We start from the raw sequence: 13,333 nt of genomic DNA on the forward strand, positions 1-13,333 counted from the left end.
CACTTTTCTTTCGCTCAAGCGTCACCAGTTTGGCGCAGGGAGTAAGAAGGGAAGTCATGGGAAGGGCAGGGGGGAAGGCAGCAGGGTCCCCACCGGGCAGGGGCGCGGGCAGAGGGGTATGTACAGGGCCAGGGGGTGGAGAACGGTCCAGCTTGCTTGATCCTGTTTGTTTTCCAGTGTGAAACAAGGTCTGTGACTTGTTTAAAGTGGTTAATTGGTATTTTCTGTCTCTTTTTTTTTTTTTTTTTTTTTTTTTTTGTAAAAAGGGGGTGAGGGGAGGGTGGGGGGGGGAGGTGGGACAGGGGGCACAGAAAACTGGGAGAGACCCCCACCCTGTTACCCTGGGCTGTAAACGAATCCTCGGAGACGAGTCTCTGAGCTGCTCATTTCTCGGGCATCTTGCTGGCTCCCCCCTTCCGCTGGCTCGGGGGTTTGGGGATGCGCTCATCCCCGTCGGGGCTGCCTCGGGAGCCTTCCCAGTGCTCGAGCGTTTTCTTGTGATTAGTCTTTGCTGCCACGTTCTCTCTGCCCTTCGGGGACGTTTCTGGAGGCCTCTCCTTGGGCTTCCTCCCCCTTTTCTTCCCGCTTGTGCTTTTCTTTTTCTCCTCTTTGCTGGAAGAAAGCTGTTCCCTGCTTTTCTTTTTCCGGCTGGCCTCTGCGGAGGTTCGGAACCAGTTCTGTCCGTGGGGTGACACGAGGGTTAGTGACCGTCCTGGGCCACACACAGCCCATGCCTCGTCTGCCCAAGCCCAGACCACCCCACGCCCCACCAGCATCACCTCCCCAAGGACAAAGCGGCCAGCGCTGGGCAGCTGCAACCGGCCTGGGGGTGTCAGGGACCCAAAGGGGGACAGGGAGGTCCCCCCCCAAGACTGTCACAGCATTGCTGATGCCGCTGGGAGCTGCTGCGCTTTGCTTTCGGCAGACACGGACAGATGGAGCGGGGCAGCCTGAGAACGGGTGTGTTGGAGCAGGGACCAGCCTGGACCATCCCCAGTTGTTTCCTTACCTCCGAGTGAGCCTTGATGATGTGGTACTTGACCCCGCTTTCAGAGCTGAACTCCTTCTGGCACAGGAGGCAGCGGTACTTGCCCACTGAGTGGTCCCCCTGCAAGACAAAGCATCCTTCTGCAGCCCCAAGCAGAGCCGAAAATGCCCTGGAGGGGTGGCTCCCCCCGCCCTGCCCCCCCTGTGAAGGGAGGCTGATGCTTGAACCTCGAAGCAACAGAAAATAAATACTGATTTCTAAAACAGCAGATCTCTGTCGGCCCTCAGTCCCAGGCCCGGAGCTCACAACTGCGTCTTCTGCACTGAATTTCAGCCCATGCTGGTCACGCAGCCGGCTGTCGTGGCACCGATGCCAGGCATCAAAGCGCCAAATCCTACGAGCTCAGAGGGCAGCAAGCGGCAGGTTTTGCTGCCCGTGCATCCTCAACACCAGTTGTTACGTTACCACCGGCACCGTGTGTGTCCCCAGGCGTGTGGGAGGCTGACGGGGCTGATCGCCCCATTTCCTCACTGTCAGCGGGTCTGTGATCTCCTGGGACTGAACCGCCGCCTAATTTATGTCCAACAGACTCACCTAATTTTCCTTTTACGCTGTCAAAGAGACGCAGCGACTGCTGGATTTCTGTCATTAGAGCCCTTGTGGGGATGACTGATCTCCCGGCTCTGCCGCAGTTCAAGGCACAGGGGAGATAATGTGCTCTCTATTGACGAGGGGTTTATGGATGGGCCCCTCCAGGCGATATATATGTTCCCTGGGAATTTCTCCATAGCTGGCTCCGGGCTGTAAATCTGGAGTTAGACAGGTCTTTCATTTCAGGGACAGGCAGGAGGCGGGCAGGCCTGGCTCCGCTGCTGCTTTCCTTCAGAAATACTCATGCAAAAATCCCCCTCAGCACATCAATCCCCGCTGAGGACGGGGCGCTGCCCGGGAGCACCCTCCGCTCTCCGTAAGGCTCGATGTATTTCAACCAGTTCTGCGGGATTTTAGAGCCGAGACCACAGGCCAGCTCAGGAGGGGCTGTGCAAGTTACGCCGGGTTTGGTGGCACACGTATCCGTTGCAAAACTAAATCCTCTGTGAGGGCAAGAGTCCTGCTGACAGCAGCGCGTGGGGGACATGAAGCAGCAAACTCCCCCAGCGCTGAGCCCCGACACCCGGCCCCGGCTGTGCCGGACCTGGAGGATGCAGCTTTGCGGTTAAAGAAAATGCTCGTGCAAACGCCTGGCTGCTTTCTGTGCACAGTACCAGCCAGAAAATGGTTCCATTTTCCCTCAGAGACGGTGCTGCAGGCTAGCAAAGGAACTGTCCTAGTCTCCTGTGTTTGCACTTTTATCCCGCATAAATACAGCTTCTTCTGCCGGATCTCTGCAGCCCATTTTCTAAATGATCTCATTAGGGGTTGATGTTCCAGCTAGTGTTGGAGGAACGCGGGAGTTTGTGTTTTTAATAACCACGGGGTATGTATTGGAGCTGCCTCCTGGAAACTCCATTCAATGGAAGCTGCAGCTGGAAATGTTTCAGGGTATAAAGCTTTACCAGCTCTTACTCAGTTCCAATTTGGGGGACCTACACTGAGCTCCCGATCCCTCCCCTGTGGTGGCTGCAGGCCACCGGAGCTCACTGCAGCCCGCAGCGTTGCCGCTCCATCGAGCGAGAGGGCACTGGTCTCTGCACAGACTCTCCACCTCTTCCAGCCCCAGCTCCATCCCCAAGAGGCGCCGCACCAGCGTCCCTCCAGCTGGGGAAGCCACTGGGCTTCCAGAGGGGCTGCAGGGCCACCCAAATCAAGGGAGAAAGACTCCCCATTCCCACCTGCCTCGGGAAACCTTCAGCTTCCGATGCCCAGCTCCCCGGCTCTGAGCTGCCGCGGTCGATGCGTGGCTGCGTGAGAGGTGCTGGCCACGCTGGGTAGCCAAGGGCTCACAAACAACTCAGGGGCTGCGAGAGCCGCGCCGGGCAGGGGCTGCTGCAGGACGCGGACGCCGAGGCGGGAGGTTGCGAGGGAGGTGGGCTCGCTCCCGCTGCCCCGTCTCCGAGGCACTCTGAGGTCGGAGGTCTGGGCCCTTGGGTGAGACGTTTGTGTTGCAAGACCTCTCCTCCAGCGCTGGGGCGGTAGCTAAATCCCCTCCATCCCATCTGCTCAGCTTGAGCCTCTCCGCCTTCGGCTGCCTGCGGCTGCGGGTTTGATCCTGCCCAGGAGGATGGTGCTGAGGGCGAGTGGCTGGACCGGGATGGTGTAACCACGGGCTGAGCGATGACAACTGGATGGGCAGCGGCATTGCTGGGCCAGCCCTCCCAGCGGTGGTGATCCTTTAACCCATGCCGTTGTCCCTTGGCCTGCTGCTTGCAAATGAGCCAGGGGGGAGAGAAAACCAAACCCCAACCCCACCTCTGAGCCAAGGCCGTAAAAGGAGGGACCTACCTTGTTGCAGTTGGCCAGGTGAGCTTTCAGCCCCGAGACGCTGGAGTAAATGGCTTCACAGCACTGTGGGAAGAAACAAAGCAGGGTTTGCCATGATCCTCCCTCGTCTCCCTGCCTTCCTCCACGCCGGGGCCAGGAGCCCGCTGTGTCAGCAAGGCCACCGGTCCGGGCTAAGCAGCGTGAGGTTAATGTTCTGCGAGACGCGGAGGGCTCTGGTCACACGTTTCCTATTAGCGCTAATGGGAGTCATGTGGTCACATCCCTCTGCAACGGGTTGAAAAATGTCTCCCCTAAATGTCTCCGTGGAAAACGTACATTTGTGAGGAGTCAGGAGGTCCTGCTGGGCTACAGGAGTTCTTGGAGCCACAGCAGACGCTTAACGGAGAAGAGAAATCACCCGGGCAGCAGCATGACCAGTTTCTGAGCAATGTCTTTTCAAAGTGCCTGTGTATGACATTAATTAGCCAGCCCGTCTCCCCCGGCCTTGCGGTAACAGCCCCGTTCAAAACTCCCATTAGCAAGGCTTTGTTTGAGATGATAAATCAACGGCCCAGCACGAGGGTGGAGTTCACCTCCCTGCGAGCTCAGGCCAAGGCTGCGTTTTCCAGCAAGATGAAGCACATGCACCCCGTCCCCGAGGTCTTTGCCTGTCCCAGGGCTTTAAAAAGAATGGCTTAAAACCAGCCATGGGTTTACTCTGGGAAAAGCATAAAAAGGCTCTCAAGCACAGAGCGTTCAGCCTTTGCCCCGTCTGGACCTCAGGAGCTTCCCAAAGGCAGCTCCAGAGCCTGAACTGGGGCAATGCTGAACTGTCAGTCCAAGGGTAGCTGGGGACAGGGTGGCCTGGTCCCCAAGCCTGGTGACACAAGCACACCAGGAGGGTCCCAAAGGTGAGACACACTTCAACCAGGCACAGCAGCAACCCCAGGGAGAGGAGGTGAAACGAGGGCCTGAGCATCGCTGCTAGCTTCACCGCTTCACCTGGGGCCCAACAAGAACCTGGCTTTGGTGGGCTTCTGCCCCTAAAACTCCCCCCTCCTCCTGCAGACTGAGGCCAGCCAGCCCAGAGAAGAACAGATGTGGTCCTTACGTTGTTGGGACAGTTGATGCGGCCCTTCTCCTTCACTTCGTTCTTCCAGTTTTCCAGCAGCCTCGGATTGAGCTTTGGAAGCCCCGGTCGGGTGTAATTGAGCTGCAAACAATAGAAGGCGATTAGCAGAGCGGCACACACCAGTCCGGACCTTGGTGGAGTCCTCGTTCTTCACATGGGTCTTTTCCCCCCCCAGGAGAAGGGAATCGGAGCTGAAAACTAGTTGGGAGGCTTCCCCGGGAGATGTCATCTCTCCCCCCTCCCCGGGACATCGCACAGCAGGGGGGTGGCTCTGCCTGCTGCCGTGCCACCGGGCTGAGGGGTGGCTGTGGGTGAGGAGCAGGGCTGGAGCCCCCAGCGCCGCAGCCCCCAGTGCCGCAGCCACCTCCACGTGGCGCTGGCAAACGGGAGAGGAGAGGCTCCTGCTCCCGGGTCTGCGCCCCAGCGCGGGGACAGGCGCGGACCCGGCATTTTCGGTGCATCATGTTGGCACAGTCCCGCTGCTGTGTTTCATAACCGGCAGAATAAACAACCCTGCACGCTGGGCAGAGGGGACAGACGCCAAGAGCCTCCATGGCTGCCTTCCACCGATGAATGGGCACAACCCGTTAAACAATGAAGGGCTCTTGTGTCTCTGCCTCTCCTTCTGGCAGGCCTGCTCTTTCCAAGTGCTTTTAATTACCGCTTTATTAGCGACTTTGAGGTTTAGCATAGCGGACCGGCCTTCCCAACTCCATTTCTGCATGTACAGCCCAAGCAAACGCGGCTGCGGCATCTCTGTGCCTCGCAACCGCCGTGCTTGGTCCTACCTGTGGGGCTGGTCCCTGCCTGCCAGCGTGGCAAGGACCGCAGGGGACACCGGGATGCTCTGCCTTCAGCCTGAGCTGCCCGCCTGCCGCACAACCACATCAGCACAACCGCCAGCCCGACCTAGCGAGCTCTGCTAGGACCCATGGATGTTGCTCGGGTCCCAAGGCTCCAACTTGCCCCGAGTGGGAGCAGGGCTGGGTGAACTCGCACGTGGCACAGTACAGGCGCAGGTACCCGAGCACGTGCTGCTCTCCCCGGGCCACCTCCGAGCGCAGGGCATGGCTGCACCGACGCATCCAAGCTGGCTGGGGAGGATGCACAGACTAAACGGCGCTGGCAGAGAGGTGCAAACCCAGGCTTTGTTTTTGAAACGTGCCCCTAGGACCCGGAACTCGCGGTTCCGACACGGCAGGGAAGCGGCTGGCTGGATTTCTTTTCCAGCTGTGATTTTTTCTTGAACGTGCTGATAAAGTCGCGAACTTGCCTTTGTCCAGCTCCCCTGAGCCGGCTGCTCCCAAACCTCCCTGCAAAGGGGAGCTTCCACTGAGGGCTCAGACACTCAACCGCTCATTTCCACTCAAATTTAAGTGATCCACAAGCCCCCGCAGCCCCCGCCTCGCCACACGGCCGGAGGAGAAGGGAGCCCAGGGAGCGCCGGGGTCCGCGTGAGGGGCAGAGGCAAAGGGCCTTGCGAAACAGCGCTTCGAACGCTCGTAAGGACGGATGTGGAAAAATCCCCTGAGCCCCAGCATGCTGCTATTCTGTCGTGCTTCGCAGCTGGGGGAGATGCCAGCAGAGCTCTTTGAAGCACTGGGATGGTGCATCTACCAACCGCTTGGTCCCCCGCCCGGGGAAGGCAACGCCACCTCCGGGGGAGAACACAGGAGTCCCTTTTTGTCATTGATACTGAGAGCTGGGATGCCAAACGGCCTCCTTAATTAAAAACCAATCAATCCCATGAATGAGCAAACATTAACGGTAACCGCATACAGCCCCAGCAACAACCTCTCCCTCCGCGCGTCCCCGGGGAAGAGATGAGGGGGGATGTTCAGAGATGTGGACTCCGCTGCTCCGTCTTCCCACTCCAGAGAAAAATCCCTCCCCGCTCTCCTCCAACAGCCCTGCACAATAACATGCAAATCCCATGTCTTCCCGGGGCGCTGCGGTTCGGGGAATGTCAAAGTCATCTTTATGTCTCTATTAAGAGGGAGCCCCAGGCATGGAATATTTTTTTTTTTTTCCATTTATTTTCCTCAAACAGCCTGTAAGTGAAAATCTTCATGGCCAAATCATTAAACGACTACAACTGGTTTTGGCCGCAGCCCATCTCTTCTGAACAGTCGAAGGATGCTGGGGTGGGAAGGCTTGTTTTCTTTGACTGACAGTTTTATTTAATTAAACTTTCATATTTCAATCCTCTCCACTCCCTAGACAGCTCTCCCCTTCCCCAAAATATATCACAGTAAATGAGAACCATGCAGGCTGCCTCAGCCTCGGCCAACAAACTCCCCTGGAAGCCTTACCGAGGTCCCCAGTGCGAGGCACGGCTCTCCCATCGCCCCGCGGAAACCACGGCTGATGCCGTCCGGGAGGTGAAGCCAAAACACACCCCGGGGCGCTGGCCGGCAGCCGGGTCCCATACGCAGCTCCGGGCAGATGGGTCACACCACGTGGTGCTGCTGAGCGAGGGGAGGAAGGACAGACTCAGCCCTGCCGAGCTCCGGGTCCACAGCCGGAGCTGGGATCTGGTTTGGCCCACCAGTGACATGAGTCTGCAGGGCTCAGCGTGGCTCCTGCCCGGATCGCAGGGCCATTGTTTTGGGGGACGAACCCCGGCCAGGCTCTTCTGCTCTGGAATTTACCCTGGTTCCAGGATGGGGTTTTCTTAAAAAGTCGAGCCTGGAGACAACTTTTCCCCTTTAGCTTTATGGCTGGCCTCCGGCAGCCCTTCGCTCTGGACCCCCGTCACCCTGCCACGCAGCACCCAGGCTCCACAGCGACGTGTAGCCTCTGTGGCTGTCCCCAGCCCTGCAGGAACACCCAGACGCTGAGCCGTGGGGAGGCAGACGGGTGCCCTTGCACCCCACAGACATGGATGAGCTCCGCATCCCTCTGTATGACACACAGGCTGCCTGGGCTGCAGGAGCCCGTCACCACCTCCGGCACAGAGCTTGTGGCACTTTGAAACAAGCCCACCCCACCTCGAGCTCCAGAGGGAAAACATCACACCATGAAACCGTGGGATTTCCATGGTGTTTTCTCCCATCTTCCCTCTTAGATGCTTCTTCCCTCTGCTTGGTGAGCCTTTTTCTCTCAGTCCAGGCTCCAAAATGTGTGAGGGCATCATCTCCCAACAGATCCCAGAGCCCACCACCGCCTGCCTGCACTACCGAGCTGGGGATCTGCCAGCCTCTCGCTCCTTTTGCAGCAGCCCCGAGACTGCTCACGGGCAGGCGATGGCCCCAGTGAAGGCCAGAAGAGGGTCGGAGGATCGGCATCATCTTCACGGAGCTTCTGGAAAGGGGATTTTTCCCAGAAAAGCAGCAGGGGTGTGCCCTTCCCCATCTGACATCCCCAGCAAGCGGCCGTTGTGAAACACCCATCTGTTTCAGCTTATCCAGAGGCAAATAAAGATCGGAGCGAGAAAATAAGACTCCAGTGTATATTTAGAAATGCTGGATTTGGTTAGTGCAGAATGAAGGCAGCGCAGGGCCTGGGATCGAGCAGCAATCGTTTATTCTAATGCCATTGCTTTGGTGCGAAGGAATCCGTCCTCCCGGGGAAAGGCGAATGCATCCCACCACGGGCCACCAACGGGATCCAAACCCAAAGTCCCTCTCCTCAGCTGGGACCGGCTGCCACGTGGCTAAGAGGGTGAGCCACGGCGCAGGGGCTGCAGCGGGGCCGTGCCTGCCGAAGGGCTGCGAACCCTCGTATCCCTTCAGCTTGCTGAGGAGCTGCTTGCTTTCCCCTGGGGAAAAGGTTTGCTGCCCAGAAAAGGGATGGAGAGGAGGGGTGGCTTTCTTCATCAGCTCCCTTGAAATCCACATCGCCTGTTGGGACCATGGCGGGTAACTGGAGAGCCTGGGGACAGAGCGGGTCTGGTGCCGCAGCAAGTCCGGGTGCATCCAGCCATCACCAGTTCCAGACTGAAGCTGGGAAGTATCCGGCCCTCCACGACCTTGGAAATCCTCAGCTCTTGCTGAGAAGGTACAGGAGCAGTTGAAATCTGCCGCCGATCCCTGACATCCCACCTCTCTCCAGGTCCAAGCCAGCGAGAGGGACTGCGGGCCCAGCAGCACGCTCCCAACGGCTGGATACGGCCCGTGGGAAGAAGATGTGGTGGCGTGACAGCTTTTCTGGGAACCATCAGCCCTACCACCCCGGTCACAGTTAACTGGTGTTTGTCTTTCTGCTGCTCCGGTGGCTCTGGGTTGTCAGCTCCCTTGGAGGGACGGCCACCACACACGCTCAACGGGGCGGTGGCACAGGGACGTGGGGACGCTGCCCGCTCTCCCGAGCCTGCCGCGCCGCCTGGGGCTGGACCCGCCACAGAGCTGCCCTGCCAGCACAGCTGAAGCCAGTTCTGAAGGAAGGGCTATTTTGGGGGCTGTAACAGGGTCAAACTGGGCGCTTGCTGGCGTGTTTGAGTCGCATGCAGTCGGGAGGGTTTTTTCCGCACCCTCAACTGAAGCAACTTGTAAACGTAGACCAGTCCTGAGCGATGCAAGACGCTGCTCAGCGGAGCAGCACAGAGTGTGCTGAAGTCAGCAAGCTCCCACCAGCCTCCCCAGGCAGAACCTGCCTCCCACCTCCTTCCAGCATCACTCGTCGAGAAAAAAATGTCATAGACTGAACAGATTATATTTTAGAGTGTTGTCAAGGGAACGTGACAGTCACTGCAAGACGCACCCGCAGGCACACTCACAGCTACATACGTATTCGCCCACTGCGCTGACCTTCTCCGAAATCCGTCTGTGAGACACGCGACCAGCACAGCCAGGAAGAGCAGCCCGTGCAGGGCCCAAGGTCTGATCCTCCAGCCCAAGAGCCTTGTTTTACCACCTGGGAGCTGGTCCAACTCCCCCCTCGCTCATCTTCAAGGCAAACCTGTTTCCACCAACCTCACAGCAATTCTCTTAGTGCAGAGATGGAGCTCAATTAAACTTAAACGATTAGACTCTGAACACAAGAAATGTCTCATAAAAAACTCCACCACCACAACCAGCCTTTCACAGAGCAATTACGCCAGTGGCTGAGACCTTTACGATGCCTTTGTATGTCAGCTTGCACATGGGCCCTTTGTCCTGGGATTTGGACTCCTGGCTGCTCCCTCAATTCAAACAGAAACTACCCAAAGTCAAGAGTAAGGGGAACAATTTAAGGAGGAAAGAGAGGAATGCAAGTGCTGAAGCTGGAGGGGGGGAGAAGAGAGCACCACACCTCTCCTCCCACAGTATCTGAAATGAAATAACTACTTTGGGCTTGATTTTTTTATGTTACAAATGCATTGCAGCTGAACTCATCTGGAAACCAACAACGACAACACCAAGCACTGGGGACATAAAAAGTTTGCCACCAGTTCTGGCCCTAAAATCCCCAGCTCTGCTCCAAGGAGGATGGCACCACTGCGGCCAGACCCCCCTTCTGTGCCAGCCGCCTCACCGGGAAGCCAAGGAGGGTAAAGAAGACACTGGTTTGTTTGTGTGCTGTTTTTTCACTTGCCCACCATGTGCAAACTGGAAGCTGAGCTGTGCTGAGCTCCACCAGGTCTCTGCAGGACGATGGTGGCACTTCTGCCGAGAACACACATGTGACAGCACGGGACAGGCTGCGGCAGCGAGAAGGCATTTCGGCTGAAGCTCTGCTGTTGTGCCACCCATTTTCCTGGGGCAAGCTGTGTCGCTTCTCCAGGCTGGCTCTGGGACTTGGGCTGTTTTCCTGGCTTGAGGCAGGTCCTTTGGGTTGGGGCTGTCCTGCGCTCTGCGCGCTCATGGCAGAGGCACTGCCACGCTCTCCTGCTGCAGCAAACCTTTAACCTGCTGCCCTCTGCACCTCACTCCCATCTTTGCTGTGTGCCCATTATCTTGCCCAGAGTGAATTTTGGAGCACTGGAGAAAAGATGTCCAACTGTTCAGAGCAAGGAAAAGACCTGGCACCTAACCGCAGAGTTACTTGCTCAGGAAACAGGCTGCAGCTTGAGCGGAGACTTGCAGGATGGCTCTGCGTTGAGTCCCAGTGCTGGCCAAAAAGTATTGACCACAGGATTAGTACACTCCCACTCCCTCTCTTTTTTTTTTTCTTTTTACACTGAAAAGGTTTATGATTTACTGCTGCTTCATTCCTTTTATGGTCCAGAAGGAGCGTTCCTGAAGGGAATTTCAGCCTTGGGACATTCCTAGGAATCACCTCCTCCCAAAGCTGGGAGGGATGTTTGATTTAACACGTTACTCCAACGCCTCCATGAAGCTCAAGACTGCCAGGGCACCGACTTTCGCCGCGCAGATCCCACAACACCAGGCCACATGTGCATTGCTGCTGGAGACTGCAGGGCTCAGCCCTGCCTCCACACTCCGGTTTCCTCCACTCGCAGGAGCACCGCTCCAGCAACGCTGCAGGTCCTTTGCATCCAGGGAAGCCCAGACAAAAAAACACGGAAGGGAGGAAATTCCACCCGGGGCGTCTTTGCTCTCTGACAGTGCGAGGGAGATCATTTCAGATCCAACCTCTGCTCTCTTCACGTGCTCCTCTTGGCTGTCAGCCCCTACTTCACTGCTGAGCACAGACCAGAACTGACCTCGCTCCACAACACCCTCCGGGCTGGACTCTGAGATCTCTCCGCTTCCCACAAACCACCGCCTTTTGCTTCATTTACATTTGGGTCCTGCCAGTGGAAAGGGCAAAGCTGCCTGCTGCCAGGCTTGCACGGAGCCTCCAGACCACTGGGGCTCAGTCTGTGCTGGGTGGGCTCTTTAGCAATAAATTTGCCATCAAAGCTAATTGATTTAAGGCACAGAAAATGAGACACATGAGCCCTCAGCCAGCTGGGGCCGTGCTGGCATCCCAGGATCGCTGCATATAGCTAGTGCAAAGAAAAAGAGAAATAAAGGCTTCTCACCCGCTTTGTTTCAGGCACCAGGTCATCCTTCATCCTCCGCTTGGTCCAATCCTTAGCAAGCTCATCCTCCGCTATCTCCTGAAGGTGGAAGACGGCTACTTGGGCTGACGTCCGACGAATGCGGCCGCTCGGAGTCCTTTCGAAATCTTCTATGGGGCCAGGCTCCGGCTTCACCTCTGGCTCCTCCGGAGGCTGCAACAGAGACAGAGTCAGGACGGGCATGACAAAGGGAGAAGAGGTGAGCTCTCCGGCCCCGGGACGGGGATGCTGGGGTTTGGGCTGTGTGTTTGCAGACCTGCTTCGCGCAGGCGGGGGCTGCGGAGACACCAGCATGCCTCTTCCCCTGAGCATGGGAACAAGGGGAGCACCCCCGCCTCCCTCAGCCCAGCAGACTGCGTTAGACCGATTGCGTCCTTTCACGCTCCCACGTGTATAAACGTCTCCATTTATTAGAGTTAGGGAGTTATTAGCGTTGGATGCACTGTCAGTAGGGATCAACAGAACAGAAAAGGATGCTCCCCAGGGATGGATCCTGCCACCCCAGCACTGGCAAGCAGCCGGCACTTGCTTGCTGCCGAGGGAGCAGCCCGAGCTCTGTTTTTTTTCCCTCCCGAGCATGGATGCAGGGGTGGGCTGGAGCACAGCCCTGTGGGCACCAGGGAAGGGGAACGCTGCCGACCGCTCCAGTCCTGTAAACGCAGCACCTTGCTTTTTCAGAGGGCTGGAGGGGGCTGTAGCCCATTCCCCCCGACACTGCATGGTACAATACACGCGCATGGTGACGAGAGGGAGAAAACAACATCGGTCCGACGTCTGCACCTGCCTTGCCCGGCCCGGCCCTGCCCGGCTCTGTCCTGCCCACAGGCTCTGCAGCTCTGCAGTCACCCCCGGGGGGGGATGGCCCCGCTCCTCGGGCTGCGGAGGCGTCCAGGGGGCTCACCGAGGCCGTGTGTTCTGACCGCACATGGTAGTCATGACCGGCCTTGGATTTGTACTTCTTGCCGCAGTGTGGACAGCTGAAGACAGGCTTGTCAGCCTCGGCGAGCTGCTTCCCACACCGCTTTTGGTGGTATTGGTAGCCCATCAGGCTGGAGAAGTTGGCCACACAGCCCTACGGAGATGGGGAGAAGGGGAGGGTTAAGGAGGGCTGGGGCTTCGTGTGCCCATGTCGAAAATGTGCGGAGTGTCAACGCTCCAGGGAGAAAGACGTTCCGAGGAGCCCCCTCTGCAGAACAGCTCTGCTAACCTGTCCCCTCCAAGCAATGGGGCATCGCCAGCCGGCCCCTCTGCCCCAAAGAGCCACACACAGGCACGACGGCACCGCGGAGGGACAGGGGGAGCAGTCCCCATCGTGGCACTACCCGCCCCAACACACCGACAGAGCTCTCCAGACAGACGCACAGCGGGCAGCGGGAGGGGAAGGCGTTGGAGAGGCACTGCCTGCGCAGAGAGTAAAGCATCCGCGGGGACAAACCTCTGCCATACGCCCCCGTTACCTGTTCGTGACTTGTCTGCAACCAGCTCGTGACCGTTTTTCGGTGTGGTTTGGTTTAGTTTTACACTGTGCCCAGGACAGCGCCGGCTGTGCCCCTTCCTGAGTTCAGGAGGCGGAACCTGCCCTTCAGCGCTCCTCAACCTGCCCTACATCCACCCTCCTGCCGGGATGGCCCATCGCCGGAGCGCACAGAGCCAGAGGGATGGGGACCAGGATGGCTGAGCTAAAGATGAGAAGTCAAGAGCGCACCAAGGGACGCCTGGAGAGCGTGCGTCCCCCTCTGCATCAGGACTCACTCCTTCCACTTTTTCACATAACGAGAAACAGGAATTGTTCTCGTACCTCATTGGGGCATTTCAGTTTTCCCATCTGCTTTAGCACTTTCCTCAG

At 57.9% G+C, this 13,333-nt stretch overlaps 1 protein-coding gene across 1 annotated transcript in view; it reads right to left on the reverse strand.

The window, feature by feature from the left end:
• Positions 1–231: 231 nt before the first annotated feature.
• The window catches only part of ZNF512B (zinc finger protein 512B), a 26,134-nt gene continuing 13,032 nt past the window's right edge, over positions 232–13,333 (reverse strand). The window contains exons 10-15 of the mRNA XM_009893428.1: positions 12,272–12,559; positions 11,449–11,640; positions 4,521–4,622; positions 3,431–3,493; positions 1,010–1,108; positions 232–677 (exon numbers count right to left, since the gene is read on the reverse strand). Of these exons, the coding sequence (XP_009891730.1) occupies positions 384–677; positions 1,010–1,108; positions 3,431–3,493; positions 4,521–4,622; positions 11,449–11,640; positions 12,272–12,559 (1,038 nt within the window). The 3' untranslated portion in view covers positions 232–383. The remainder of the gene's footprint in view (positions 678–1,009; positions 1,109–3,430; positions 3,494–4,520; positions 4,623–11,448; positions 11,641–12,271; positions 12,560–13,333) is intronic.

Source organism: Charadrius vociferus, unplaced genomic scaffold (assembly GCF_000708025.1).
Source record: "Charadrius vociferus isolate BGI_N301 unplaced genomic scaffold, ASM70802v2 scaffold259, whole genome shotgun sequence".
In the NCBI taxonomy this organism is placed as follows: domain Eukaryota; kingdom Metazoa; phylum Chordata; class Aves; order Charadriiformes; family Charadriidae; genus Charadrius; species Charadrius vociferus.